Source organism: Lycium ferocissimum, chromosome 1 (assembly GCF_029784015.1).
Source record: "Lycium ferocissimum isolate CSIRO_LF1 chromosome 1, AGI_CSIRO_Lferr_CH_V1, whole genome shotgun sequence".
Lineage (NCBI taxonomy): Eukaryota > Viridiplantae > Streptophyta > Magnoliopsida > Solanales > Solanaceae > Lycium > Lycium ferocissimum.
In genome coordinates, this window is record NC_081342.1 from 70280192 (window position 1) to 70299496 (window position 19305).

At 33.0% G+C, this 19305-nt stretch overlaps 1 protein-coding gene across 2 annotated transcripts in view; it reads left to right on the forward strand.

Annotated features, from left to right (window-relative positions):
* Window positions 1–8534, forward strand: part of LOC132059111 (uncharacterized) — an 81658-nt gene extending 73124 nt beyond the window's left edge. The window contains exons 1-2 of one of the 2 annotated variants that reach the window (XR_009415504.1): window positions 5496–7167; window positions 8307–8534. Coding sequence is in view for 1 of the 2 variants with exons in the window: in XM_059451614.1 (XP_059307597.1) it covers window positions 5510–7069 (1560 nt within the window). In the remaining variant the exon portion in view is untranslated. Of the gene's footprint in view, window positions 1–5495; window positions 7479–8306 lie in introns of those variants that run through there. The other variant, XM_059451614.1, reaches the window with a different exon arrangement.
* Window positions 8535–19305: the final 10771 nt, after the last annotated feature.

Below are 19305 nucleotides of genomic sequence, written 5' to 3' on the forward strand. Positions count from 1 at the left end.
CTTATCCAATTTATGTGTTTGCACACTCTTTTTTTAGTTTTTTTTTTCAAAGGATAAAATGGTTTTATTAAAACTCCCTGTGCTTGATCTATTTAATTTTGTAAGAAGTATAGAATAATTATGGAAAGTAAAAAAAAAAACTAAAAACATTAAAAGAAAATCCTATTAGTATACAAATATCGAAACAGTATTATTTATGACAAATGAGGTACAAAAGATTAGGGACAAACACATACTGTATTAGGAACACGCATTGTCTACTTCAATTCACTAATTGAAAGTATTGAATACCCCATGCTTTCATATGGAAATCCCTTGATTACAGCGAAGATTAAAAAAAAAAAAATTACTCCTTCCGTCAAAAAAAAAAAAAAAAAAAAACAGAAGACGACATCTTTCTATATTTAGTCAAAATTTAAGTTTAAATTTTTCATTTTATCTTTAAATAATTTATATTCACACAAATATGTATGACTTGTTTTAACCACGTATTTCAAAAGTGTTTCCTTAATTAAACTTTGTGCAAAGTCAACATCATGACATAAATTTGGACGGAGGAAGTACTATACTAATGAAAAATACTCCATCCAAATAAAAAAAAAAGAGTCCACTTAGCCATTTGCAAACTCCTTAAGAAAATGCTAACTCCTAGATAAAAATAGGTAATTTGACTAAACTACTCGTAATTAAATAGGTATTGGGATTTGATCATATAACACTTAATAAGACAAATCTGAAAAATTAAGGTTAATTCTTTTTTGATTTGATAAGTGGACATTTTTTTTGACCCAAAAAAAAATAGCTAAGTGAACTTTTTTTTTTTTTTTGATCCGGAGGGAGTAACAGATAGCACATATAATTAATTGAACCATGGCTACTGGAAAAAAAAGAAAAGAAAAAAAGAGCAAGCTTTGTTAGTGAAAAGTTTCCATATAAATTGAAATGGAGAGAATACTACTAGCATTAATTATAGTTAAATGGAGATTTAAGAGAGGGAAAAGATATTAGAGTTTGGAATTCGGTCAACAAGGCCACTGTCTATCTCTGTTGAAGCTCGCCATTGATTTGTAATCTTCAGCTTTGACAGATTCTGATAACTACATCAAAGCTTTCCAAGATTTTATGTTATAACTGTTGATTTTATGTGACACTTTTTCCTTTTTAGTCAAGTTAATAACTTTTTATATTTGATACTAACATTTAACTTTAAACTTCTCACCCATACAAATATTTATAACTTAATTTAGACGTAACTTTAAACTTTTCAGATGGTCACTTAACTAATAAATATTATCTTAGAAAGTCACTTTCTTTGTTGAAGGAAATTAGGATCAAGAAGAAAGGTGACTTTTTGAAATACTAATAACTATTAGTTGAGCGACCATTTGAAATATCAACCCCTACGAAAAGAGAAAACCATTGCCGTTGCTGCCTGGAATAATAATGTAGCACTTCATTTGTAAGTACCACATAAATTTCTGCTTCTCGCTCTTTTTTAATAGGAAACTTACGTAAACGTACCATTCGGTCAACTAGTTTACTATCATGGCCGAAGTATATATTATCTATACACCTCGATTATATATGTTATGTGTAGATATGTATATTTAGTATAAAGTATACACTATATATATATATATATATATATATATATATATTATTTACATGTTTTGTAAACTAGATGTTGGAATGAAATTTGACTGTAATGTTTCCTTTTTAAGTTTTGTCAGCTCCATACTTGAGGAGTACTTTACTACTTCCTCTTATCCAATTTATGTGTTTGCACTCTCTTTTTTAGTTTTTTTTTTTTAAAGGAGAAAATGTTTTTATTAAAATTCCCCACGCTTGATCTATTTAATTTTGTAAGAAGTATAGGATAATTATGGAAAGTCAAAAAAAACATAACTAGAAACATTAAAAGAAAATCCTATTAGTATACAAATATTGAAAAGTATTATTTATGACAAATGAGGTGCAAAAGATTAGGAACAAAACACAGATTAGGAACAAGCATTGTCTACTTAAATTAACTAATTGTAAGTATTGATACCCCATGCTTTCGTATGGAAATCCCTTGATTACAGCGAAGATAAAAAAAAAAAAAAATCCTTCCGTCCCTTTTGTCTTTTTAGTCCGTCGAAACAAAAAAGGACATCAATCGATATTTAGTCAAAATTTAAGTTTAAACTTTTCATTTTATTTTTAAATAATTTATATTCACATATATATGTATGACTTGTTTTAACCACGTATTCCAAAAGTGTTTCCTTAATTAAACTTTGTGCACTTTATGCACAGTCAACATCTTGACATAAATTTAGACGGAGGAACTACTATACTAATTGAAAAATAACAGATAGCCCATATAATTAATTGAACCATGGCTACTGGAAAAAGAAAAAGAAAAAAAAAAGAAAAGAAAAGAGCAAGCTTTGTTAGTAAATAGTTTCCACATAAATTGAAATGGAGAGAACACTAGTAGCATTAATTATAGTCAAATAGAGATTTTAGAGAGAAAAAAGAATTACAGTTGGAATTTCAGTCAACAAGGCCACTGTCTACCTCTCTGTTGAAACTGGCCATTGATTTGTAACATTCAGCTTTGACAAATTTTGATAACAAACAACATTAAAGCTTTCCAAGATTTTCACTTGCTATTAGGCAAATGTTCAAAGATTGGTTACTGTTTCTGTTTCTGGGTTTAGTAAGAGAATTTTGAATCTTAGAAATGTTAACATAATATTGCAGCTTAGTCTTTCTAGTGAGGGAGAAAAAAAGGGTCTTTTTAATGCTTTATTAGTTACAAAGTTTGATTCCCAGCATATTAAATGTTAGGTCTGATGAGTATCTTATTTTGGGGTTATCAAAGAATGGTGAAGTGAAGTTGGAGGCAGATTCAGGAGTTAAATTTTATGGGTTCGAGTTAGGGATTAAAGCTTACCAATATTTTATGTTATTTAGTACCGAAAGAGTTGGTTTTTTGTCATGTGATAGAAAAATCCATGTGACAATTTTAGTTGGATGATTTATTGTCAAGCCAAAGATGTGGAGGAGAATTGAAGTCTTGTGTAAGCGCGCTTGGAGGCTGAAGTTATTTTATGCCTATAAAATGAGAGCAATTAACTTTTTGTTAAATAAAAAAAATTATACGATACGTTGCGATGAGTAGAGAGTTAAGAGAGCGGTTCTCTTAAGTGTAATTGGGAAATCTCAAACTCCGCTTTGTTAATAATATAAAGACAATTATCGGTGGACGTAGGATCATGATCCGAACCACGTTAAATCTTGTGTTCTTTCTTTTACGTTTCCGCTAACAAGTACAATGCTAACATTTAACTTTAAACTTCTCATTTCACTCTTAACGAGATGATTTATACCGACACGACTTGATTTAAACCACAAGTTTTAAAAGTATATCCTTCAAAACTCTGTGCTCAGTCAAACAACTTCACATAAATTAGGACGGAGGGAGTAGATTTTAGGGCTTGGTGAAGTTGATTGGTTATTGTTTCTGTTTCTGGGTTTTGAAAGAGTATTTTGGATTTTGAAATGTTAACAACATATTGCTCTGTGTTGCACCTTGCTCTCTCGTGAAGAAAAAAGGTGGTCTTTTTAATGCTATATTAAGTTACAGAGTTTGATTCCAAACATCTTAAATGTTAGATCTGATGAATATCTTATTTTGGGGTTATCAAAAGAATGGTGAAGTCAGAGGCGGATTCATGATTTAAACTTTATGTGTTCAAGTTAGGGATTTTATCACAATTCATTTGGTTTAGTGGGTTTGAAATATGTTATTTGTACTTTATTTAAAGGTCCGAGCCAAATCCTAGTGAGGAAATATTGAGCATAGCAGCTTGCTCTTTAGTGAGGAAATAAAAGATGGTCTTTTTAATGATATATTAATTACAAAGTTAGGGGTCAGATCTGATGGATATCTTATTTCCGGGGGTAAAGAATGGTGAAGTCAGAGGTGGATTCAGTATTTAAAACTATATGGTTTCGAGTTAGGGATTTTATCAGAAGTCATTTGATTTACCCAGTTCGAAATATGTTATTTGTACTTATTTAGTGACTTTGTTAACACAGATATAGGGTCCGAGCCAAAGCCTATTGGGTTCGGATGAAACCATAAGTAGCACTCTGCATTCGCCGTAGGGCTATGTTACTCGGACTCTCCTAAAATATCATCGGGTGCGTGTTGGATCCTTCAAAAGTAGTGTATTTTAGGAGGATCCGACACGGATGCGGCAACACTTTGGAAGAGTCCGAGTAACTTAGCCGTTGGGTGAAGTTTATATGTTTGGAATTATCTGCTTTTAAGGAAGCTAAACTTATAGAAATATTTTGATTGTTTTGGGCATATGAATTGAGGTTTCAATTTTTCAATGGAAAATTAATTTATTTGCAGCTTGCTCTAGTGAGGAAAAAAAGATGGTCTTTTTAATGTATGTATTACTTACAAAGTTTGATTTCCATCTTCAGAAAGGAAAAGCTCAAACATCTTAGGGGGTTAGATCTGATGGATATCATATTTTCGGGTTATTGAAAGAACGGTGAAATCAGCGGAGATTCAGGATTTAAATTTTATGGGGTCGAGTCCGTGATTATATCACAATTCATTTGATTATCGGGCTCGAAATATGTTACTTGTACTTATTTCTTGGTCTTTATTAACACATATACCGGATGAACCCATAACTTACCTCTACATTCATCCCTGGGTGAAGTTTATTTATTTGGAATTATCTGCCTCTAAGGAAGATACTCTTGTAGGAATGTAGCAGGATTTTGATTATGTTGGTCAACAGATTGATATGAATTTGAGGTTTAAAGGGTCAATGGAAAATAAGTACACTCGCTGTTCCTCTTGACTTGATATTTAGAACTCTTTCTGTTTTGATGTGTTTAGAGACAGCCAGAGAGAGTGGCAGTGTTAAGTCTTGCTAGTTTCACAGAAATTTAGCCACAAATACAGAAGGTCTTTAGAGACTGGTTTCTAGCAGGAAGGGTTTACTTTGGTGCTTAAAATTGATTAGGTATTCTATTTGCCACTTCAAGGTGGGATATATTTCTTTATTCTTTGGAGTTTTAGTGCCATCCTCTAATTGAGTAACCAAGTTAATTTGCCATGGTAATATGGGAAGTGGAACAGTTAGATTTAGTATTTTCGATTTTCTTTATATTTGGAATAGAATTGGCTGTTCTGTTCAACTTGAAACTTAAAATTGAAAATCCAGAAATTGAAGACTTCAGTCATTTAACTGCTCTTTAGTTACTGTCAATAATCTTGTGGAAGCTACTTCCTGAAGTAAGTAGTTTACCGTGTCTCACTTTTACTTTCAAGTGAATTAGGCAAATATATGAAACAAAAGTAAAATTTGTTACAAGTAGATAGGTCATAATTTTGGTAATGGCTTTGGTAATTTCAGAATGGATTGCAGTTTACTAGGTCTTTTAACCCTTGTTTTTCCTCTCTCTTTCTCCTTTTGCAGAGTAACCACTTTTGATGCATTTGCTGCAAGAAGACAGAGGTACATTATCCGAAAGAGGCATGGTCCAAGGAGATAAGAAAGTTGGTATGAAGTCGGAGAAGAAATCCAAGAAAAGGAAAAAGAATGCCGCCACCAATGATTCGGAAGTGACAAAGGGCATTGTTAAAGCTGTTGAGCGTGATTCATGTTTCAAGGTAAAATCAGGAGAAAGTGAAGATCGTGCCATCAAGAGAAACAAAGAAAGACGTGGTGGAAAACAGCCTGGGAAGTCCAGTAAAGACAAGTGCGATGATGCTGTTAAAAATTTTGTGAAAAAGAAAAATAAGTTGAAGAATGAGGGAGAGACATTCCATGATTCTCTTTTAGATGCCAAAACAATTGCTCCTGAAAGTGCGAGTGGAGCATGGGAAACCAAGGAGGTTGAGACACTCAGCGATGCATCTGGTGGAAATATTATAGACGAGGTGAAGAGGAAAAAAAGTAAAAAGGAAAAGAGGAAAAAAGAGGATGGACAGGTAGATATTGTGGCTGGTGACGTTCAAGGTTACACTAATATCAGAAAGAAGAAAAAGACAAAATTAGGACACAGTTGTAAAGATCTTACACATGAAAAGAGTGAAAAGAGAGTGAGATTTTCTGGTCATGTACAGGTTTTTCCTCCATCCAGTGATCCAAGTGACGAGGAGTATGAAGTACAGGAAGAAAAATTACTGTGGGGCAAACGATTCTCAAAAGAAGAAGATGAAATTATCAAACATGCTGTTAATAGATACATAGAGGTACATAACTTGGGCAAAGAAGGGTTGCAAAAGGTTTTGAACTCTAAATCTATTCCCGAAATAAGGGGCTGCTGGAAAAAAATAGGGAGTGCTATACCATACAGGCCTTATACTGCAGTTTATCAGCGTGCACAACGGTTGTTTCGAAGTAATGATAATCGTAAATACACTGAAGAAGAGTATGAGATGATACGGAAGTTCCATGGAGAACATGGGCCCAAATGGAGGGTCTTGGCTGATGAACTTGGGAAACATTGGGCTAACGTGGGAAATACATGGCATAGGATAAAACTGGCCAATCGGAAGAAAGGAAATTGGGCTCAGGAGGAAATCCAGACTTTTTTTGATTTGGTAAATGCCGATCTGCAACTGAAGCTTTGTGAAGAGAAGAAATCTAAGCATGGGATGTTACGGAATAATATTCGCTGGAGTGCAATTAGTGACAAATTGTCCACCAGGTATAGTGGACATTGCTGCACTAAATGGTACAGACAATTAACATCGCCGATGGTGGCTGCAGGTGAATGGGCAGATACTGATGACTATCGACTAATTGATGCTCTTTTTGAACTTGATGCGAGTTGCATAGAGGATGTGGATGATGTGGATTGGGACAATCTTCTTTCCCACAGGCATGGAGAGTTATGTCGAAAAAGATGGAAAGAGATGGTCCGTCAAATAAGTCAACATGAAAATAAGTCATTTGCTGCACAAGTAGAAGTGTTAGCTAAGAGATACCGCCCTGATTTGGTTGAAGCAAGAGAGGCCTGGGATAGGAAACCAGTTGTTCCATGAATATGTTCATCACTCACATGGACATTTATGTAGAGAGAGAGATGCTTAAGGAACATCTATTCTGAGGCGGATCCAGGTTTTTAAATCGGTAGGTCGAGGTATCCTGTTCTACGTTGCATTCGGTTTAGCATAAACATATATTTTTTAAAATTATTCAACTACATATACGTTCAAATCAGCCGCTTCCTTGGAACTACATAGGCATTTCCATTAGTTAGACTTCACACACTATATAAACAAATAGTTGAAAAAGACACTGAGTGCAGGCAGTCCATAAACTAGAACAGTCACTGGATATACTATTATCTAGAAACTTGTGTCGTCCTTTTTCTTTTGGTTCTTTCTCGCTCTTTGTTCTTGTAATTTTTGAAAGGCTTATAAAATGTCTACAAATGTTAATTGCTTGGTACATATGTTGGTAGGAGGTATCAGGTATACGTGGAATAGTCAAGGTGTGCGCAAGTTGGCTCGGGTACCACTTTTAGTAAAACCAAAAAGGCATCCGCAAATGTTTTGGAAGTGATCTTTTCCTGTCTGGCGGAAAGAAAAGGAAAGGTTTTTCACAATTTGATGTTGGAAAAGGATTTGATGTGTTAGATGTCAGTCAATTTCTACTGCAAACTTAAGATGACTGGATGTTATTAGCATAGCTGCTACTACTATATTCAAATGCATCTTCATCAACTTGATTAATAAGTTTACATATTTGGAATAGAGATATGATCAAACACATACCCGAACTATCACATTTTTGCGAGTTTCACACCCCGACTATCAGTTGTTTCCTTTTCTTACTTGAACTATCACAATCTACGTATTAAAATACACCTTGTTGAGCAGATGGCGATAGTTCAGGTAGGAAAAGGATACAACTGATAGTTAGCCTAGTCGGTTCGAGATATGTTTTAATATATAGAAGGTGATAGTTTATGTAGGAAAAGGGGACAATTGATAGTTGGGGTATGAATTTGCAAAAAAGTGATAATCCAGGTGTGTTTCGACGATTAACTCTTTGGAATATATACTTGTCTTATTACAATAGCTGGTTTGTTCACTGGCTACATGGAAAAGGGAGCATAAATATTGGACTTGGGAGTTGAATAGTTAGTTGTTGCTTGAACTGAGTTTTAGATTAAAGGAACTCCAAAAAGACTGATCTAGTGCAAAAGGGCAAGGCATATATATGTCCAGGAAATATCTTAATCATTACATTTTTCTTTGCTTTGATTTTGTCCAGGAAATATAACTGGTCTTTGCCATGGCACGGCAGAAAAGATCATATAATTTCTTTGTGGAGTGCGTGGACGAGCTCGTGTATCTAGGGGTGTCAAATGGGCGGGCTATGCTGAAATTTGGGTGGTCAATGACCTGTCCAAACTTGAGGGTGTTGGGCGAATCATGTTTTTATGGGCAATTTTGCCACCCTTACGTGTAGCTATTGAACATTGATCTCAGAGTGCAGGAGCTTTGTGCAACGATGCCCTTTTAACGTAGGAATATGTATTACCGACGAAATAATTTAAATAGTTGGCATAAAATATCATTTATAGTTATTACATTCTGCCATCTGATAACGGATGAAGGATTTGACTTTGGTTCTGATTATACTTTTTTCACTCGGCTGACATTAGAAGTTTAGAACTATTGTTTTAATAAGGGTGGTGCCGGGCCAATTTGCGCGTGCTACCTCCCACCGAGGCTTGGACAAATTTGTAGAAATTATCTAGTTTTTTTGCCTGCTGGGATTTGAACATGAGATTTTATGATTCCGATCCGACTTTATTGATCACTAGGCCACACTAGCCCATATCCTTGAGTGCTAACTGACATTAGAAGTATGCAACATAAAGTAACAAACTCTTGGTTGAAAAATGCGGATGCCTTTCTTTTTTATCCTAATCCAGTTGCTGGTAGTAGAATGCTTGTGTATATTCGGTTGCCAATTCATCTCCTCTCATGTATTGACAAAAGTAGACTCTTAACTGAACACCATTTGATGGATTTGGTTTAAGCTTCAATTTTACCTTGTTCAGCAACCTGCTTTCTCTTATGGTAATGTGGAATTGCACTTGCGTGAAAAAGCCATTTTGATGCGAAGAGACATCTTTTTTTAATCAAAGAGCCTCGCCCCCACCTTTATCCATCCCCCAACCCCTCTAGAAATGAGGACAGTGGTAGACAGAACTGCAGTAATACGTGAATTTCTTGTCTTGAAAACTGGAGAATAACAATACCTCAGTCTCAAACAAGTCGTGATCGGCTAAATGAATCTTCGCTAATCTTGTTTCTCTGTTTAAATTCATTTCAGGACAACATCATATAAAAATAAAAAATAAAGTATTATAAATATGGTATATTGTATTTTTTTTTTTACGGAAAAGGGCCAAAATTACCCCTGAACTTTAAAAAATAGTTTATCCATACCCTTCGTTATACTATAGGGTCAATTATACCCTTACAGTTATACTATGGGGTCAATTATACCATACGTCTTAGCATGCCACGTGGCATCATCTAGCCCTTCAAAATTATTTTACCCTCAAATAATTTTTTACTCACTAAAATAACTCAATACGACCCGAATTTTTTTTTTTTAGTAAAAATAATACGGAATTATTTTTATATTTTTTTTGGTAAAATTATCCGTATTATTTTTCTTGAAAAAAAAAAATTCGAATTCGATTGAGTTATTTTAGTGAGTAAAAAAATTATTTGAGGGTAAAATAATTTTGAAGGGGATAATAATCGGTAATGCTGTTGATGTAAACAGTATAATTGACCCCATAATATAATTATAAGTAAGATAATTACGTTAAAGATAACGAAGGTATAATTATTTTTTTAAAAGTTGAAAATTTAATTTTGGCCCTTTTTCGTTTTTTTTTTTTTTATTGGTGTAAAAATCTCTAATAAGGTTGACAAATTCGTAAGAACGCATAGGACCTAAAGTAAACTAAAATGATCCAAACATATTTCCAATTAATTGGTAAGTCTAACTTAACATTTGAAGCACCATTTTTCTGTGAACTTGACAAGACGAATAGATGCCCGGAATTTCTTTTACGCACTAATTCAACTGCATTAGGGCTGAAACTTCGATTGTTTTCAGAATTTGAAGTAGAATTGCTCACCTGAATTTCCTAATTTGCACTATGCTTAGTAATATCCAATTCATTAGTCGAGCAAGCTTGAGATAACACATCTGTACCATGGCCACTAACTTGATTTGTGCATCTAATAGTTTAGGTATGAAATTCGTAAAACAGTGATAGTTTAGAGGAGACCTGTAACTCAAATTCTTTTTCCACATGTACAATTACTTGGAACTTTTTAGAGAAGCTTTTGAAGCGTGATATTTACGTAGCATGTCACATTCCTCCAAGGATATTTTAATATGAGTTTATGGTAGTTAATGAACACCCAATAGTTTAGGGAGGGGCGGAGCTAATAAGGGCATGAACCCCCTTTCAGCAAAAAATTACACTGTATATACAAGGTGAAAATTATTTTTTATGTATACATAATAAATTTTGAACCCCCTTAGCTTCTTTGTTTATCTACTTATATATTTTTAAACTTTTTTAAAAAAAAATTAAGCTCCCGCATCGAGTTTAGGTATAAAGCTCGCAATACATGATAGTTTAAAGAGATAATATCTCAGATGATCACTCAATTAAGGGTAGTTCTCTTAGAAAGTCACTCCACTTTGTTTTATAACTCAAAAGTCACTCAATTATGGATACTAACGGTGTTTTGTGTTTGAAAGAAAATTCAGAAGCACTGAGATAAGAAAAAAAGAAAATTGAATGGGTGAATAATATTAACGAATGGCAGTGTATTCTGCTTGAAAGACCTAAGTTGTATAGCAAGTCCCGGTATGCTTCATTAGTGAAAAAGGCTTTGTTTCGCGAACTAAATAATTAAAGATTCTTCCCCATTTTCACATTTTTTTTTTTAAACAATAACAGCTTATTTTTCTATATATCCTCCTATATAAGAAGTGAGAGTGCTACAGCTATATCTTCTTTGACATGCCTGCTTGCAGCAGAGGGTACTTTCGGAAATTCTCATTAATATGCTTTAAAGGCATTATACTTACAGACTAAAATAGATAAAATAAAAAGCATAATCCGCATTTTATTCTTCAAATAAAATAAATAAAACTCCACCTCAAATTATCTAAGTTATATAGATTATTCCACCACTAATTATGTAGGTAGTACTACTTTTTATTCTAAGAGTCTGTTTCGATGGGCTTAAAATAAGCAGCTTATAAGCCCAAAAAAAAAGGGTGGGGTAGGCTAACTTATTTTTTTTGACTTATGTTCGTTTTCAACTTATAAGTTTTGATAAGCCAAGCCCAAACGGGCCCAAATTATTTTTTTAGGCTTATTTTATACACAAAATGACTTTAAAAATTTGCTTCAGCCAAACACTCAAAAAAGTGTACGGCTTATGAGCAACTTATAAGCCAATCCAAACGGGCTCTAACTCTTTATTAGATTTCTTCTTTAGTTAGTATTTGAAAGGTAAAAACAAAACTAATTAAAATATTATACGTAAATGTGAGTTTTATTATTTTTTACATTCTACAACGCAGATAATATAAGAGAAGAAAAGATTCTGGAAGTTTATGATCTAAAATATGTCATAACAAATATATAAATATTAGATTTTTTAAGCTCGTGATATTAAATATGTTACAACATTTGTGTGACAATAAAAGATTATCATCAGAAATAATGTAAAAGTTTAAGTTAAATTACTTATAAATTTGCCCAAAAAAAAAAAATCTTCGCTAAATTGACTTGAAAAAATAGGCTTAAATAAACTGAAATGGAGAAGATACTTTACCTTGTATCACGGATTGTTGGGCCCGTCCACCATGGGCCAACATTAGTTTCGACATGTCTGTTTACATGTCAATCAACTTCAACTTAAGGGCATAATTGACCTTTCACACTTATCCCCTACGTATCTTCTAGTGTACAATCCAAACTAGCAAGTACTCCAAACAACATCTCCAAAGTTTGTGCTCTCTGTCGACCAATCCCAAAGGCAACAAGTGGCCGCCGGCCGAACCCTACCACCACGCCCGCCCAAGCCCGGTACCAAGTGTGAAATTTTGGGGGCTAGGTGGGTTTTATTAGGGGGCCGGGACAAGGTGGACGGCCACCCGCCCCACCCACCGAAGAAATTTCGGTGATGGCCTGGTCGGCACCGGCCCGGCCCACTTCAAATTAAAAAAAAAAAAAAAAAAAAAAAAAAAAAAGATAAGTACTACATTTATTACTAATAATAAGTATTTTAAAAACATTGTCTCCCAATAAAATAGTTGTAGTTATAATTGTGGGATTCTTAAAATTTTGGAAGCAAATATATGAAATATTTATTAATTATTCAAACCATAGTTAGAATCTTACTTTAGTTAATTAAAACTTAACCATTAATTTTAACTCACGTAATGTGTCTCTTATTCAAGTAAGAACTTGGGGAAATCGAGACAATGAAAATGGAGAGGAGTCGGATCCGTTAATATTTAATTGCTACTAAATGAAAACTAAAGGCTCACTGAGCCTTTAAATTTCTTTTCAAATTTGTATTATAATTTTATTTATAATTTTATTTACAAGAATAATAATCGTACGCGAAAAATGAGAACTATAAATGTAATTGTGTAAAACTAATCCTACACAAGCAAAGCAACTCCAAGATAAATTTCTGCAGGAGGGGCAAACATTGATCGGTTCAAAAGCAACAAGACATTATAATAGGGTCGACAAAATCGGTGAAATGACAAGCCTGCGAAATTGCCGATACGTGAAATAAATCAAATACTCCTTTTAAGTTACTATCTTCGCTGTTGGCTTACACAAGTTCAAAAATATTTCAATAGGTTATACAGTATATAATAATATAAACTATTAGTTATATATATAATAATATATTAATAAAATCTTATTAGTTTCAAATATTTTATATATAATAATAATTAAATTTTTTTTAGCCTATTGAAATGTCTCCGCGATGATGAAGAGGTGACAATCTGCACATGACATTAGGACTTAGGATCAGATGAGATAATTAAATTAAGAACTTGATTTAGTATCAAAACTCATGTGCATTGTTCCCATTTAGTTCCCATTTAGATGAGTAGGAAATTTAGAGAAAGAGAGAGTAGGGAATTGTGAGATAATGTGGAGAAGAATGAATGATATTTATAGATTGAAAATAGAGTGGCCAACGTATAATTTAAGGAACTTGATGGTTAAAATAAAGTTGACAACAACTAGATTTTAAAGTATCAAACTTAATAAATTTTAGTATTAGAATTTTTTTTAAAAATAATTAAAATCCGGCTCGGCCCACTAACTAAAACCCGACCCGGCCCACTAACGAAAACCCGGCCCGGCCCACTAACGGGCCCAGTTAGCCCGAGGTGTAGCCCCTATCCGAGGTGGGCCGGGCACACCCTTTCCCTCTCCCGTTCCGGCCCCCGGCCGGCCCACTTAACTTACGCCCGGCCGCCCCTCACCGGCCCCTTGTGGCCCACGTTTAAATGGCCCGGCCCGGCCCGGCCCAGCCCACTTGACACCCTTAACCAATCCACCCTACACCCCATCATTGTGAACGTGGAAAATATATAATAAATCAAATACCAATTCCACCCCTCAAATAAAGGATCATGAATAAGATATATACAATAATGCGGGCGGAAATGTATTTCCACGATCGATCGTAACCCATGCTCCAAAACCACAGGATATACAGCCAAAGGCCCATAGTTTTTTTTCCCAACAAGTGCACTGTAAGCGTCCTTTCTAGTTTACACGTAATGTAATTGGTTCTTATAATATTCCCTTCTTCTAGGTGATTTCTTTTAGTCAAGCTAGGTGCCTCAGGGGTCGTTTCGTAGGGTGTGTAAGAATGATACTGAATGAGAGTTGTTAAATTATCACATCAATTTGATTTAAATTTGGCCACACTTATGTAAAAATCACCATAACATCTATTGTATAATTTTAAATTAAGATAAACTTTGAGAAGGAAAGATAGAAATGACATTAAGTAAGCATAAAATATTAAATTTGACCTAAATAGTCATATGAATTTATCCCATTTGGGCCGTTGTCGCTAAAATAGTGACAAAAAGACCTTATTTTTTCTTCTAATACCTCCTGCCAAACGACCTCTTAATATCTTTAGTATGTCAAGAAAAAATTAATGCATCTTTTATATTCGGTAACTTACTAACTTTGTAATTCTAAGATCATAGCATTCAAATAACATTTTGATGCATTAAATACATTTTTAATTTAAGATCACACGATTTGAACGGCTCTTATTTTTAAACTATATAGAAGCATGGGTGTGCACCCATGCTTCGTCGTCCGTTTTCCACTAAAAAAAAAAAAAAAGTGCGGGCCCCAACTAAACATCAACCAATATTAAAAAAAAAATGTGGGCCCCAACTAAACACCAACCAACATTAAAATAAAAAAAAGAAGAAAAAAAAAGTGGAACCCACCATCTCCAAACTCACGGGAAAAAAAAGTGGACCCCATATTAACAAAATCAAGCAATATAAAAAAAATGAATCCCATAAAAAAAAAAAAAAAAAAAAGAAACCCACCATCTCCAAACTCACGGAAAAAAAGTGGACCCCATATTAACAAAATCAAGCAATATAAAAAAAAAATGAATCCCATATTAAAAAAATAAACAATACCAAAAAAAAAAGTGCATCCCATATTAAAAAATCAAACAATATTTATGTAATTTCCAAAGTATCTCATTAAATCAATAATGATGGATTCATTGCCACATACGTATCAATCCATTAGTGGGAGCAAATGAAATTATTATACAACAACATACTTAAAATACTTATATATTAAAATAAGATAGAATTTAATTACTTTTTCATTTTTCCTTACTCTAATAAATGTGAAAAGAGATTAATGTCATAAAAGAAAAAATAATATTAAATGGAGATCAAATAATTAATAAGGTAAATTAGTGAAATTATAATTCTAATTGACGTTTCCTTAAAAAATCGTGCAAAAGAAAACATGACAAGTAAAATGAGTTAAACCAAAAATATTTACCAAAAATTAAAAAATAATAGTTCTTCATTTAAATAGAAAATCAAATTTCTACTTTGTTTCATTTTAAACATGTAAAATTAATATAATAATTTGAATTAGAATTATCCAAATCAAACTTTGATAAGAAATAATAGGTATTGTTTAGGCTCAATCTACATACATTAACAATAGAATATTTTACACCTTTAAATTAATCGAATTAAAATTCAAAGTATCAACTGATGCTAAATATTCTATTGTTTTATATCTTAAAGAGAGGAAATGGTTTCCTTTTAAATAAGTCTATTAATAAATTTTTGCTAACTTTGTATTCGTAGCAAACACTAATATAATAAAGTTTTGGATACGAGCACAAACTACAATGTTATATTAATCGTGTTTTGAACAATATATATTATATATATATATATATATATATATATATATATATATATATTACTTTACTTATATAAAGCGATCGTCGTCCGTCCTTTGGTCCCACTTTTTTATTTAAGGGCAAAAAAATCACATTGCGTCCCACCCACTTTTTTATTTAAGGGTAAAAAAATGACATTTTATATTTTATATTACCAACTCTTTTAAAAAGTAGATAGAAATACTTTATTATATTTCTATTTTTCTACTATATAGAAGCACTTGTTTACTCCACGCTTCGTCGTCAGTCACTCTTAAAAAAAAAATGCTTCTATATAGTTTAAAAAAAAAAAAAAGGAAAAAAGTGGACCCCACCCTCTCCAAACTCATAAAAAAAAGGTGAACCCCACAACTCATAAAAAAAAGGTGAACCCCACCCTCTCCAAACTCATGAAAAAAAAAAACGTGCAATGTCAAAAAAAAAAAAAAAAAAGTGCACATATATAAAAAAAACAAACAATATTCATGTAATTAGAAAGTATCCCCATCAAGTCATAATAGTGGATTCATTGTTACATGCGTATTAACTCATTAGTGGGGCTTAGTAGAAATTAAATTACTGCGCAAAAAAAATAGGACCCCATATTATTGTTTTTCTTCAAAAGGTTTAGTAGGCAAATACATACAATTTCTTTTCTTTTCTTATATTAGCTTGAGATCTAATCTAGCTATTTAATTACTGTATTTGTTATTTCGCCATGTCATTTATTTGTTATGATTGCTAAAATAAATATACTTAAAATATTTATATTTTAAAATAAGATAGAATTTAATTACTTTTTCATTTTTATTCTTACTCTAATAAATGTGAAAAGAGATTAATATCAAATGGAGATCAAATAATGAATAAGGTAAATTAGTCAAATTATAATTCTAATTCACGTTTCCTAAAAAATCATGCAAAAGACAACATGACAAGTAAAATGAACTAAACTTAGAATATTTACCAAAAATTAAAAAATAGCATTTCTTCGTTTAAATAGAAAATCAAATTCTACTTTGTTTCGTTTTAAACATATAAAATTAATTTAATAATTTGAATTAGAATTATCCAAATCAAAATTTGATAAAAAAATAATAAGTATTTTACACCTTTAATTAATCGAATTAAAATTAAAAGTATCAACGTTAAAATATTGCTATTATTTTATCTCAAAGGGAAAATAGTTTTCTTTTAAACAAGTCTTCTCTTTTAAAAAGTATTAATAAATTTTCATATCAAACACGAATATAATAAAATTTTAGATACGGAGCACAAAACCCATGCTTCGTGTATACATATATATATATATATATATATATATATATATATATTATACATCTTCTATATTATTGTATACATTATTTACACCAACTGATATATCTTTTGTGCCAATAGATATATACTCATTTTGCTAACAAACACACTACTGTCAAATGAGGTATATTTTCTTTACACTCCTTTGTACATTCCTATCGATATACATTCTTTATAAATACCTGATACTTGGTATAAACACATTTTTTTATACACTGTATATACTTAGCATATAATCACCTAGTGTAGCTTTTAATGAAATCACAGCATTTTGAAAACAGGTAAAATAATGACAAATGTATAGATAACCCCTCTAGTGTTCGCTAAACTAAGTTTAAAGACCGTGCCTTCGGACAGTGGGCTGGGGGATGCTTTAATACTTTCCCCTCAGGATAAATAAAACCCTTATCTAGAATCTCATGGGTTTTGTGGACTAAAATGGAGTAGACACACAAATAAATATAGGCTTCCCGATTTTCCTAAAAAATAAGGTGGCGACTCTAACTGTTTTAAAGCCAGTTAGAAGAACTGTGAAGTTGAAAAGTATCTTAGACCCGTTCAAAATAGGGCATAACACCTACCTCCTTATTTATTTACACATTTAAATTTTATACTTGTGTATTTATCTATCAATTGGGAACCTTAAGGTTACCCCATGTTTAAAGTTGCCTAAAACCCGATTTTATTTTTGAAACTACATAAACTTTTATAAGACTTATAACTTGAAACGGATTAACTTGATATGATTTGGACTGCGACGACCAATAACAACAACATAACCAGTGTAGTCCCACATAGTGGGGTCTGGAGAGGGTAAGATATATGCAGACCTTACCTCTACCTTTATAGGGTAGAGAGGTTGTTTCCGATAGACCCTTGGCTAAATAGAACATAGTCAAATGCAGAAATGTAAGTTATAAATAAGACGTGAAAATATAAAGATAACGGATAAATAAGGTAACACAGTCATACACACATAAGGATAATGATCTACACGGTACCAAAATAAAAAAATATAACTACTAAGAAAGAGAAGAAGAAGAGATGGAAAGCTCAGAGCAATGAAAATCAACTACTTACTAACTTTCTATCCTAATCCTCGACCTCCAAATCTTCCTATCTAAGGTCATATCCTCTCGTCAACCTAAGTGTGCCATGTCCCCGTTGCCTAATCACCTCCCCCCCCCGGTTCTTCTTCGGTCTACCTCTACCTCTTCTAACTCCTGCGACCACTAATCTCTCGCACCTCCTAACTGGTGCATCATCACTCATCCTCTTCACATGCCCGAACCATCTTAGTCTCGCCTCCCTCATCTTGTCCGTCACGGATGCCACCCTAACCTTGTCCCGTATATCTTCATACCTAATCATATCCTACCTAGTATGACCACACATCCACCTGAGCAACCGCATCTCCGCTACTTTCATCTTCTGGACGTGAACGTTCTTGATAGGCCAACATTCTGCCCCATAAAATAAAGCTAGTCTAACCACCACTTTGTAGAACTTACCTTTCAGCCTAGGCGATAACTTCTTATCACAAAGCAACCCAGAGGCGAGCCTCCATTTCATCCATCCTGCACCAATCCGATGTGCTATATCCTCGTTAATCTCCCCATCCCCTTGTATTACAGACCCAATATACTTGAAACTTTCTCTTTTGGGTATAGCTTGCGCCTCGATCTTTACTTCCACATCTGTCTCTTACGTTACACCACTGAACTTGCACTCCATGTACTCCATCTTAGTCCTGCTCAACCTGAAGCCTAGGACTGATTTGGATGTTCACGAAGCATAAGGACTTGAAACGTATGAACTGGTTTGGACTAAACTTGTGGGACTAACTGTGGCTATTTAGACTCAAAATAAAAAATAAAATTTGACTGAAACTTGACCAAAACACAAGAATAAAAATGGACTATATAGTATATTATTTATAATAGTATGCCTAAAAATTATTTTTGTTAAAAACTATTTTTGTACTAAAAATATATATACATATATTTTCAAAACTATTTTTGGGTGGACTTACGTAGGGTCCTACTCAGGCTAAGAGCTTCGGGTATTAGCCTAAGTGTTCTTGTCCGACACCTTAAACGCCCAATTTTGAGCAAAATTTTACCACTTTTGATTCTTGAATTGCGCTTTTTGCATAAATGACTAAAATTTATTTGCGGAAATATTAAACAGAAACTATTTTATCACAAACTAACTAATATCTATATAAACATATTATTAGAACCCATAGGTAAACTGCAATTGAGCGGATCCTTAATACCACGGGCGCCTAACACCTTTCCTGGGATCACCAAAACCCTTACTTAGACTCTCGTGTAGATTAGGTTTCTTTTAAAATAATTATAAAATAATTGTTTTAAATGAACCCTTTTCGACTCGATTTTTTCCTAATTTCCTAA